This window comes from Astyanax mexicanus, chromosome 4 (assembly GCF_023375975.1).
Source record: "Astyanax mexicanus isolate ESR-SI-001 chromosome 4, AstMex3_surface, whole genome shotgun sequence".
NCBI classification, from domain to species: Eukaryota; Metazoa; Chordata; class Actinopteri; order Characiformes; family Acestrorhamphidae; genus Astyanax; species Astyanax mexicanus.
In genome coordinates, this window is record NC_064411.1 from 6,134,447 (window position 1) to 6,147,175 (window position 12,729).

A 12,729-nucleotide genomic window follows, 5' to 3' on the forward strand; every position below is an offset into this window, starting at 1 on the left:
TTACATAGTCAGTGTGTTGCTGAGTTAGCTACTTATCTACTCAGTGAGCTAGTGAATTAGATTGTTACCTAATCAGTGAACTAGTGAGTTACCTACTCAGTGAGCTAGTGAGTTACCTAGTCATTGAGCTAGTGAGTTAGCTAGTTACCTACTTTGTGCATGAATATTTAGCACGCTAATGTGAGCTTTTTAATGCAGTGAAACAGAGAATAATATAGCATAATATAACATTGAACAGAACGTTTGTATGAAATTTAATTGTAAAAGTATCTGCTGCTGCTGCTGTGCACTGGAAGCTGTTCGAAAAAAACTAAAGCAGAAGCAAAGGAGAGATTCCTCAAGCAAAATTCTTTAACAGAAAAATGCAAAAAAATCCACAAAAAAATCACAAAAACACAAAAATAAAAGCAAAGACTGGCAAAATACAAACTAAAATAAAGTAACCAAGTATATTTAAAATATTTGCTATATATTGTTTCTCTTTTGAATTTGCAACATACAATTTTTGCTTTTGATTCTTAACATTTTGTTTGTGGATTTAATTTTTTGTGTAAAACTTTTGGCACAAACGGAGAGAGAGAGAAAGAGTGAAACAAATGGAGAGAGACAAAACAAACAGAGATGGAGGAGAGAGCAACAAAGCTCTCCATCCAGGTCTGAGCTGGAAGTCTGAACCGGATTGTTACAGCTGGACACCGCATTAAAGTGTTTCAGTCGTTTAACCAGAAAAGAAATCTGCATGTTGGGTGTAGGCAGGGCAGATTAAGGCAGAAGGTGGGGTCAAACTTGGTGCCGAAATAAAACTTGGGTTAAAAAATAGTAACGCGTTACTGATTCCAAGTTAACACCGCATGTTAATGTTTAAACGCTGACAGCCCAAATAATTTTAAATGAAAAATCACAGAAACACTGACCTGAGAATCTGCAGTTTACATTGTGAACTCTTCAGTCCAGCAGAGAGCAGCTCCACTCCTGAATCCTGCAGGTCGTTGTTACTGAGGTCCATCTCTTTCAGGGAGGAGTTTTTCAGGTTTAAAACTGATTCCAGATTTTCACACGTCTTTCTTCCTAAATTACACAAAGCTAATCTGAAAATGTAGGAATAAACACAAGCACAAATGATTTACAATGTCTTCAATGTTTAAATAACACATTTTAGTGATTTCCTAAATGTAACATGTATTATGCTGTTACTTTTGTACATGCCACATTTAATATTTTTTTCTAGTGGTGTCAATTGTTTAAGAAATATTATCAGATTAATCATGACAACATTTGTGATTAACTGCAATTACATTTGTTCTTCTTAAGACAATTTTTTTAGTGGATATTTAAATGTAAATAAAAGAATGAATGTAAGAAATGTAAAATGCAATTATTAATGGTGTCATTTAAAATACTATTATATACTTGTATATTTGAGTGGAGATAAAGCTAACGTGGGGCGCTGGAATAAAGAATGCATGGTGAATAGGATTGGACTCAGGAAGTGTTTGTTATTGCACACATGCTTACAATGGGGAAAAGACCTTATTACGATTTAAATGGCCTGGTGGAAATATGTAACCGCCAGTATTCAGTAATATGTACACTGTCCCTTTAAGAGCACTGCCCTTTTACGTGTATAGCTATGCTGAGAGTGTAGTAAACCTGAGTGTGTGCTGTGCTTTACCACAGAGAATGCTGGACCTAGCTTCTTTCTTTTATTCATTTTTTTTCTGCAAGTAACAACATATATGTGGTGCTTTTAGCTCATGTATGAACTATGTTGTATGTCTTTTTTGATGCAGACATTTTACATTTCCTATCATACATGCATACATACGTTCAAACATATATACATACATACACACATACATAAAAGTTAAAAGAAAAAAAGGAAATGAGCATAAAAGAGTACAATTACTCTTTTTGTATTTAGTCTGTAGATGCAGTATCATGACAAATTAAAGGGCATGGAAAAGTCTGAGCAGGGAGAGATGTTTAGGGCTCCTCCCCTTTGCCAACTTGGAAAGAACATCCTGTTCAGACCAACCTTGTACATCCTTCTGTGTAATTTAGTTTCTTTAATTAATTGTGGTTTTATTTGTTGTCTTGTTTGTTATTTTGGTCTGTGATAACCTGAAACACTGACCTGAGAATCTGTAATTTACAGTGTGAACTCTTCAGTCCAGCAGAGAGCAGCTCCACTCCTGAATCCTGCAGGTTGTTGTTACTGAGGTACAGCTCTTTCAGTGAGGAGTTTTCCAGGTTTAAAACTGATTCCAGATTTTCACATGTCTTTACTCCAAGATCACATGAAGCTAGTCTAAATAAAGAATAAACAAATGAGTTTACAATAAACCCAAAGAAGAATATTTGAATGGATTGACAAAGAATAGAAAACAGAATTAAACTGTGAAATGTATAGTCTATCTAAAGAGCTGGTGATCAGCATGGGCATACAGTTCACCTGGGACAGATTATAATGAGTTAAAATAGCAAAGAAAATGTTTAACAAAACAGAGAACGAGCAAGGCTTTTTGGAGTATGTGAATTTATTCTATTTTCCAAGTTGAACTCTGGAAAAACATTACACCTTCTCCCACATATATATATATATATTAGAAATAAACACAGATACTTAAAATGTATGTTCTATATGAAATTGTTATGTTGTATTGCTAATCATCATTTCTCCAAAGCATATTGAGATATGATTTTTTTGTCAAATCACCCAGTGCTACTTTAGAGTGGATCTGCAAGAGATGTGCATTTATTTAAACAAAAACATATAACTTGCCCAAAACCTTTTTTTAAAGATTGTATTTAATCAGTCTAAGACAGAAACGTCATGTACTGTTAACATTAAAATTATGGTTTAACTATTATTACACAAAAAAGGAGAATGAATGCTTATATGTGATAATGTGAATAATGTGAATCCATCTGTGATTAAATGGAAACTGATTCTCCACATCAGCAGTTGATTAAAAACTGTGTGAAGGCCTAAAAAAATACTCACACAGCTTTTCTGGATATTTTAACTACTGGCAGCAGCCTCAGAAAACACTCCTCTGATGGATCATATTTACTGAGGTTAAACTCCTCTAGCTCTTCTTCTGAGTTCACCAACACAAACACCAGAGCTGACCACTGAGCAGGAGAGAGCCTGGCCTTTTGAAGACGACGGTCACCACCTCTCCTCAGGTATTTCTGCACTTCCTGCACCAGAGAATGATCATTCAGTTCATTTAGACAGTGGAACAGATTGATGGATTTCTCTGGAGATGAGTTCTCCTCAACCTTCTTCTTGATGTATTTGACGATTTCCTCATTGCTGTCAGAGATCCTCTCTGTCTGTGTCAGTACGACTCGTAACAGATTCTGGTTAGACTCCAGTGAGAGACCCACGAGGAAACGAAGGAACAGGTCCAGGTGTCCACTCTCACTCTGTAAGGCTCTGTCAATGGCACTGCTGAGGAATTCAGTCATCGATGACCTGCTGAAGAGTTCAGATAGTTCAGTGTTTTGGTTTTTAGTGGTTTGCTGATTCAGAACGCTTCTGTCAATGAAGCAGAGGAATGCATATAAAGCAGCAAGAAACTCCTGAACGCTCAGATGTACAAAGCTGAAGACCTTCCCCAGGTGCAGCTCATGTTCCTCCCTGAAGATCTGGGTACACACTCCTGAGTACACTGACACTTCTCTAAAATCAATGCCACTCTCTCTTAGATCTTCCTCATAGAAGATCAGGTTTCCTTTCTCCAGCTGCTGGAACGCCAGTTCCCCCAGAGCCAGGATACTTGTTCTAGTCTGCTGAGGATCAGTTTCACTTTTCCCACTGTACTTCTGGTCCTTGTGTTTGATCTGAAAGATCAGGAAGTGTGTGAACATCTGCGTGAGGGTTTTGGGAATTTCTCCACTCTCAGCTTCACTCAGCATTCTCTCTAGAACAGTGGCTGTAATCCAGCAGAAGACCGGTATGTGGCACATGATGTAGAGGCTTCTTGAAGACCTGATGTGTGTGAAGACTTTGTTGGCCAGGTCCTTATCACTGATCCTCTTACTGAAGTACTCATGTTTCTGAGGGTCACTGAAACCCCGCACTTCTGTTACCTGATCAACACACTCCGGAGGGATCTGATTGGCTGCTGCTGGTCGAGAGGTGATCCAGAGGAGAGCAGAGGGAAGCAGATTCCCCTTGATGAGGTTCGTCAGCAGAACATCCACTGAGGTTTGCTCTTCTATATTCACCAAGTTCTCATTGTTCTGGAAATCTAGAGGAAGTCGACACTCATCCAGACCATCAAAAATGAACATGATCTTGTGGCTCCTATAATGTCTTAGTTTTAAATCTTGTGTGTCTGGGAAAAAGCTCTGAAGAAGATTTACCAGACTGAGCTTCTTCTCCTTCATCAGATTCAGCTCTCTAAAAGGAAGTGGAAATATGAAGAGAATATCCTGATTTACTTTTTCTTCAGACCAGTCCAGAATGAACTTCTGCACAGAGACTGTTTTTCCAATTCCAGCAACTCCTTTAGTCAATACAGTTCTGATGGGTCGTTTCTGTTCTGGTAATGGTTTAAAAATGTCATTACATTTGATTGGTCTTTCCTCTGTTGTCCTTTTCCTGGATGCAGCTTCAATCTGTTTCACCTCATGTTCCTGATTGACATCTCCTCCATCTCCCTCTGTGATGTAGAGATCTGTGTAGATCTCATTCAGTAGTGCTGACTTTACATGGCCCGATATTCCTTCATTAAGTATCTGATATTTATCTCTCAGCTTGGATTTGAGCTTTCGTTGACATGCTGGGGCCAATTCTGATAACAGAGGAAGAGAATAAGGAAAATATAATTAGCTGTGTCTCTTTATGAAAGACCCCTGTGTAGAACAACTTTGATACAGTAGATAATTGTTAGGTTTAAGGATACATTTGATGCTGTGACACAATATCTTATAATTACAAAATCCAGATAATTATTGCTGATTATTCTAATTTAAAAAGCAGAACTTCGATGAGGAAATAAATTAGCACTAGTTGTTCCCCATTCTCATGACCCAGAACTCTTACTGGTCTCTAGTGTGTTAGCGAGGTCTGTCTGATTCATGCTCCTCAGGATGTGCAGTGTGACCTTCAGCACCCCCTCTCTCTGATCGTCATCCACCTCTCCCTCAGAGCATGCTGGGTAATCTGGACTCAGGAGCTTCCTGAACGTGTTCAGCTCGTTCTTCACTAGAGAGATAAACTTCTTCTGCAGCTCCTGATTAAGAACAAACATCAGAGAATCAGTAAAGCTGTTACAGTACAGAGAAAGAGATGATGACACTGATCTGAGGAGAAAAGAAGTTATGGATGCTCTGGTTTGTAAAAGGATTTAAACATTATGTTACTGAGTAACATCATATAGCATCAGTATTAAAGGAGAACTCCAGTGTAAAATTGACTTTGGGTGTAGTAATATATGATAAAGAGTATTTACCTTTGTTGAATAGCACACCTCCCCTATGCACTGGGTGCCGGCTGCAACGCCAGGAGGCAGGCTATGTGTAGTCTATGTATATATATATATATATATATATATATATATATATATATATATATATATATATATATATATAAATATACATAGACATAGACTATATATATATATATATATATATATATATATATATATATATATATATATATATATACACAAAGAGTCAATTTTACACCGAAATTCTCCTTTAACATTATAATATAACGGTTATAATGCTCCATAAACTGAAGGTGAATAAATTATGATTAGTATCAAAATTTTAAAGTGAAATTAAACTGAAATGTAAAAGACAACCCCATCAAATATATGGTTTAGGACCAACCTTGAATATGTGGTCCAGTTTTTTCCTGTAACACTTTATTTTCTTCTTACTGTGGATAACAAGAAAATCCACACTGTAATCAACATGAATAAATGTTCTGATCTAAAAAGCTTTTGTTTCAACTAAATATGTTATTATTAATAAAGTAAAGAATATCAGAAAATCAGATTAAAGTAAAAGATAAACCTGCATTAAACCAACACTTTCTTAACTTTCTAATAATAAAGATTTATAAAGGTAAATAAAGATTTTTGCAATTATGTCACCCTTTATCTAACGTTTTGAGCCACGGGTAAAAACAGTTGCTTTGAACCACTCAGTCAATGCTTAATTTATTCTACAATTAACAATAATTACATATAATTAAATGATAAACAGTGCCAATCAGCAACAACATAAATTTAATTAGAAAGGAAACACCTAAAAGGTTTTCCAGCGTGAATTATCAAAATACTTTCTAAAGTGTATTCTAATTTATTCTGAATACATTACTGTTCTATGTATTGTACTAGAACACATTCTGCCCAATCCTGGATGTATGTACTCACCCCAGCAACTGAGATGTTTAATACATTCACAACAGATGATTAAGTTTTATTCCCTGCTGTTAAAAAAAGCAATAAATGTCATGTTTTTAATATGTTGGAAAACTGTTTTTAGGGCTATAAAACTGGCAAAATGTTTCTTTTTTTACCACACACATAAATCACTGGTGGTTTCGCCAACAGATGGCGCTAATGTGCTCTGTGTCATAAAGCTTTGAGTGGAGAATATTTTTTGTAAAGTTAGGAGAAACGTTCCAGTGCTTATATAAGCTTTAGTTTAACATCAATAATATTTTTAATTCATTAGCATTTATTAAATGATCACCAATTTATCGTACAATAAGTCAATGAATTAATTAATTACACCAACAAGCCTTTTAACATTACCCAACACGTCACAACCCCGCCCCGTTCAGGAGTTTTCCACCGGCACCAGGTCAGAGTAACAATACTAACATATCCCTCTGCAGTCTCTATATATAGATTAGGGTGTGTGATACATATTGTCTATGATAATATCTTAATTACTGTGTTGTTGATGTGTGAGCTGATGTTATTGAGTATGTTAATTACTGGGGAAAAACAACAATCAAAACGTCTTTATTCCACGTGTTCACTAGGTGATGTTTTAGGATAGATTGCTGCACGTGTGCATTGAGAATGGTCATGCAGTGAGCTAGCTGGCATAGGCTAACTCTGAGCTCACACTGGCAGGTGACAAGTCCATCACGTTGGTACATGTTTGTGTCGTGAGTGTGCTCGTGGTTACTTGTGCTGTCGCGCGAGCCAATCACTTTAATTCACGCTTCATTTTCCTCCAAACTGTTGACACACAGTCATTGAGCTGAAATCTTTCTCTCTGTCGTGCTCTCTCTCTCTCTCTCTCTCTCTCTCTCTCTCACACACACACACACACACACACACACACACACTGATGGCAGGTTTCTTCTTTCCAGGTTGTTGAAGTTAAAATATGGATTATATACACTTATTTCATCCATTAAAGCACATTAGCACCTAGTCTAGATCTAGTCGGCCAGACATAACAATTGTTGTCCCCTTCCCAAGGGAATAACCACCACTAAAAATAAATAAATAAATAAAGAAAGAATGGAAGAAAGGAAGAAAGAAAGATTAAATCACAGATTATTGTTGCAATTAATACATTTCATTTTAATTTGATTGATATCACTAATATAAATATAATTTGTTTTTGCAAATTTACTCTAGAATATCTGGTAGGTCACATGGTTTACACACACATGCACTGTTCGATACTTGAACTGATGAATTTAATGTTTTTGTTTGTGTCAAGGAATTAAATATAATATAATGTTAAGTGCAGTTTTTTACAATATAATACTTTTTTCAGAAAAAAATTCTGAAGGTTATTGAGATATTGTTTTTATCAGTATCGTACACCCCTAGATATAGATATATGTGTAATTCTCCAACCTGTAGCTGATGTTGTAATTTACTCTCATTGTTCTAAACCCCGCTTCCCATCACACCCAGCTGTTTACACTGATCATAACATACAGAGAATCTCACACTGACCTCCTGTGTGTGTGTGTGTGTGTGTGTGTGTGTGTGTGTTATGCTTTAAAAAGGTCAATTATAGTAAAAAAAATCAGTGAAAGGGTTTTGTTGTTTCACTCACTCAGAGGTCATATCTTCACTGCTGAAATCAGGAGGATGATCGATGGACGCGTCGCTCTTCATAGAAACACAGCTGGGTTCTGGAGAAGCTCCTCTCTGGGTTTTAGTTCTGTTAACATTAAACACAGTGAAACTCCAGCATTTACACAGTGAAACTCCAACACACATCACATCTTTAATAAAGATCAGGAACTGAAGAGCTTCACTCTCAGAACAGAACAGAAGTTTAGTGCAGTGATGTACCGAGACCCAGAGCTTCCTCCGCCACTGCTGAAGTTTAGAGGATTCATCATGGACCGGTCACTCTTCATAGACACTCCTCCACTGGGGGCTGGAGATGCTGCTCTCTTCTCCCTGAAAACAGATCTTCATGATGATCCATGATGAGAGTAAAGTGTGGAGTAATGTGTTCCTTTACTAAAACTTATTCACAGGTTCCAGACTAACTTCTTCATAACGTCCCAGAAGCGTCCCGAAGCTTTCTGTCAGCTGCCCCAAACTGAAAAACGCTCGTCTAATAAATATACATATTTTAATTTCTTTAACAATACTGCTGAATATATTTGTGTGTTTGTTATGATGTCACAATGTCATCACCTGATTAGATCATATTTACTATATGTATTTTATAGATCTGTGTCTAGTTAATAACATGTATTGGTAAGAGCTACACAATTACACAATTATACTGTATTATAAACTAAAAGGTATATTTTTATACTGAACTCTAACAGAGATACAGATCAGAACAGAATAGAACAAGTCTTTCTGTGAGAAGCTTCATTCCACAGCTTTAATAACAAACCCAATCACTTCCATCTGATCTATATAAATGCAGCACATCAGGATTTCCTCATTTCTAATGCTAATGTAAACCCAGACAGCGTGTGGTAAAATCCGAGACGGATCCTCACAATGGATCTGGCACAGAGTTCACTTACACTACAGACTAATCCGATCCAGATTTTGAGCAAATCGTCACATTTATGTTAAAATATATGGACCATATTTTTGAACATAAATGTGCAACCACCCCATACCATAGCAACCACCTAGCAACAGCATAAAAGCACTACAGCAACCACCTAATACTGTTCCTGTGCCAGAAGAAACATATTATTAATATTAACTATTAGATATTAAAGGCAGATATGTACTTTAAATACAGATTAGAAACACATTCTACTATAAGAATAACTGTCTGGTTTGTTAAGCGTTTCTCTGTGTTTAAATACAGCACAGGGTTCTGACTCTGGTCCAGGAGAAACTCTGTTCTCAATATTTTAAAACTGTAAAATATCAAATCAAATCAAATCAAATTTATTTGTATAGCGCTTTTTACAACAGGTGTTGGCACAAAGCAGCTTTACAGAAACATGATTACAGGACAAAGAATCAGGCAAAACATTACACATAGAAAATACAGAATACAGAACCCCCAGTGAGCACGGAGGCAAGGAAAAACTCCCTCAGAGCTGCAGGAGGAGGAAGAAACCTTGGGAGGACCAAGACTCACATTTGAGGGGGGACCATCCTACCACTGGTCAAACGGCTTTTAAATTAATTTTAAAAAGTCTTTCATACATCCACATAGGTTTTATGTACTCAGGAGTGTAATAGCGCCACTAATGGCTTGGATGTAATCAGTAGTGGAGAGTAAGATGGACGATGAGCAGCTGATCTGTGGTGGGTGGTGGAGAAGAGCTGACTTCAGAAACTTCCATCAGTCTGGCCGGACAGGAGACGCGAGAGCCTGAGGGTCCAACATCGGTATCGGGTCAGACAGGTGGGCAGTCAGTAACTCGGAGGAAAGCAGAGAGATGGAATTAGTTTTGACTGGATTTATGCAAAACTGAGAATATTAAAACATTATCAGAGTGTGGCAAATGACTCCGGCAGAACTGAATAAAACAGCCTAACTAAAGGCAGAGCCAGAAGGTAACATAGACATGGAGGCTCCCTGAAACACTGGCATCCACCCACTCCACCGTCCACAAACCTGAGTGACCGTGTGCAGTGGGAGAACAACAGCACCAGCATCTCAGTTTACCACAATTCCCTCTGTCCATGAACCCCTGGATCTGCAGCCTTATCTAAAGGGAAAAACATTAATTACCAAAAGCTAAACTAAAAAAGTAAGTTTTCAGTCTAGACTTAAAGATTGAGACTGTGTCTGAGTCCCGAACATATTCGGGGAGATTATTCCAGAGTTGAGGCGCTTTATGAGAGAAAGCTCTTCCTCCTGCAGAGCTCCTCTGAATTTTAGGAACTACTAATAAACCAGCACCCTGAGATCTGAGTAATCGCGGTGGTTCATAACAGGAGATGAGGTCTTGTAAATACTCAGGAGCGAGCCCGTGTAGGGCTTTATACGTTAACAGGAGAATTTTATAGTCTATGCGGAATTTGACTGGAAGCCAGTGCAGTGCTGATAGTACTGGACTAATATGGTCAAATTTTCTCGTTTTAGTAAGGACCCTGGCTGCAGCATTTTGAACTAGCTGAAGTTTATTTAAGTTACTGCCGGAACATCCAGACAGTAGCGCATTACAATAATCTAGCCTTGAGGTAATAAAGGCATGTACTAATTTTTCTGCGTCATGCAGTGATAGGGCATTTCTTAGCTTGGCGATGTTACGGAGGTGTAGAAAAGCTGTTCTAGTTACATTAGATATGTGTTTATCGAATGCTAGATCTGAATCTATGATAACTCCAAGGTTTTTAGCTGCTGAACCAGGGGTGGCTGAGAAGTCAGCCAGATTTAGCATTAAGTCTGATAATTTATTTCTAGCAGCTTTGGGGCCTAATAGGAGAACTTCTGTTTTATCACTATTTAATAGGAGGAAGTTGTGCGACATCCATGATTTTACATCTTCTACACAATCCTCGATTTTCTTTAATCTCACTCTGTCGTCAGGTTTGGCTGATATGAAGAGCTGCGTGTCATCCGCATAACAATGAAAATTCACATTATGTTTTCTAATAACTTTGCCCAGTGGGAGCATATATAATGTAAATAATAACGGTCCTAATATAGAGCCTTGTGGAATTCCGTATCTTACCTTGGTATAACTGGAAGACATATCATTTAAATATGCAGATCACAGCTCCAGGATTAGAGCTGAAACCATTACAATACAAAACTACTTTACATAATAAACCCATCACTTAATTTACTCACTTTAGGACAGGAGGTCCTCCTCCACTGCTGCAGTTCTGAAGATCCATCATTTACTCTTCTTCATTCACACACAGCTGAACACTGCCGACACCGACCCCTGAGAACAGATCAGCCGTTACAATAAAACCTTTATTCTTACAATAATGACATTATCATCAGAACTGCATTAAACAAAACCTGATAAACAAACAAAACAAAACAAACAGAGAACGATACATAACAGTGTGATTTACCCTCATTACACATTATTCTACAGATTATAGAAACATTTACTGTTATTATAATTATTATAATTTAATTATTATTAGTAATATTACTGCATTACACAACATTATAAATACACACACTGTTCTATTATTATTAATAATAAAATTATTATTAAGTTACTGAATCAGAATAGAGAGATTATTTAAGTATAATATAAAACAGCAGGATTAAAAACACTAACACACCACGTGATCTTGAGCTCCGTTGCTCCCCCTGCTGGTTGAACAGCGCTACTGCATATAAACACGCCTTTATAGCAGCTCCGTGTTTTCATCTCCCCAACAGATCAAAGTCCACATTAAGCAGTAATGCGCTTTAAACAGCATAAACTACACTGTGATCAATAAATATCAATCTATATCTGCGCATTTCTCTTCAGTTTACAGCATTATTGATCTGTTACAGCTGATTGTTCTCCAGCCGGTCTGATCTAGACCAGGTCCAGGGCTGATCCAGGCCCGGTTCAGATCTCCATGCTGATCCTGGTTCTTCCAGTGGAATCGGACACTGAGCTGAGCTTAAAGAACCGGTTCTGGATCTGAGGAACCTTTAGAACCGGTTCTGACTTTAAGCTACACGGTTCTGTTCTACATTCTCTTCAGTTCTGAACTTACCGAGTGAATCCGGATTTCTGTCCTGTTCTAATGGCGGAGTCCCGACTTACTTTCACTCTGTCCTTCACCTGAGTCTCACCTGTCTCTCTCTAAGGTCCGCCTCCTAACTCTCACAGCGAATAGGCGCTGGGTGGGCGGAGCTATTGTTCGTTTTTGGCTACTGTCAGCCAATCACATCACAGGGCTGAATGGAATGTTTTAATACTCATGAGTCTGAAGTTTCTCCCACACAGCAGTAAAACCCCCCAGTTTTCAGACCGGTGTTCTGCCGAGTTCTGCTACCCGTCCAAAAGTGCTCCTCCCCGCACTGCGCATGCTCTGACCCACATTTTATAACGTTTTCATGAGTTTTTCATGATGATTCTGTTTTCCATGACTGCATTACACAGCCTGAGCTCAATGTCATTACTTATTTAAGGGTCACATAAAAGTAAATCTCAATTAAACAAATAATAAAAATAATAATAATAATAATATAACAGATGTGACTATTATTATTATTATTATTATTATTATTATTATTATTATTATTATTGTTATATATTGGCATGTCAATTCTGATGTATATTTGTATATGTACATTTACGCCACTCAAAAAACTCAATATTTTTGGGTC

At 37.4% G+C, this 12,729-nt stretch overlaps 2 protein-coding genes and 1 long non-coding RNA gene across 7 annotated transcripts in view; 1 reads left to right on the plus strand and 2 right to left on the minus strand.

Annotated features, from left to right (window-relative positions):
• Window positions 1-12,729, plus strand: part of LOC125801167 (zinc finger protein 484-like) — a 634,928-nt gene that overhangs the window by 224,214 nt on the left and 397,985 nt on the right. The window lies entirely within an intron of this gene.
• LOC111188977 (NACHT, LRR and PYD domains-containing protein 12) overlaps window positions 1-12,729 on the minus strand; it is a 900,554-nt gene that overhangs the window by 17,251 nt on the left and 870,574 nt on the right. The window contains exons 13-14 of the mRNA XM_049476912.1: window positions 2,135-2,308; window positions 915-1,088 (exon numbers count right to left, since the gene is read on the minus strand). Of these exons, the coding sequence (XP_049332869.1) occupies window positions 915-1,088; window positions 2,135-2,308 (348 nt within the window). The remainder of the gene's footprint in view (window positions 1-914; window positions 1,089-2,134; window positions 2,309-12,729) is intronic.
• LOC125801598 (uncharacterized) lies at window positions 9,356-11,321 on the minus strand. The gene is made up of 2 exons (XR_007438799.1): window positions 11,233-11,321; window positions 9,356-10,144 (listed from the first exon to the last, which is right to left on the minus strand). It is a non-coding gene; the product is annotated as an uncharacterized LOC125801598 (long non-coding RNA).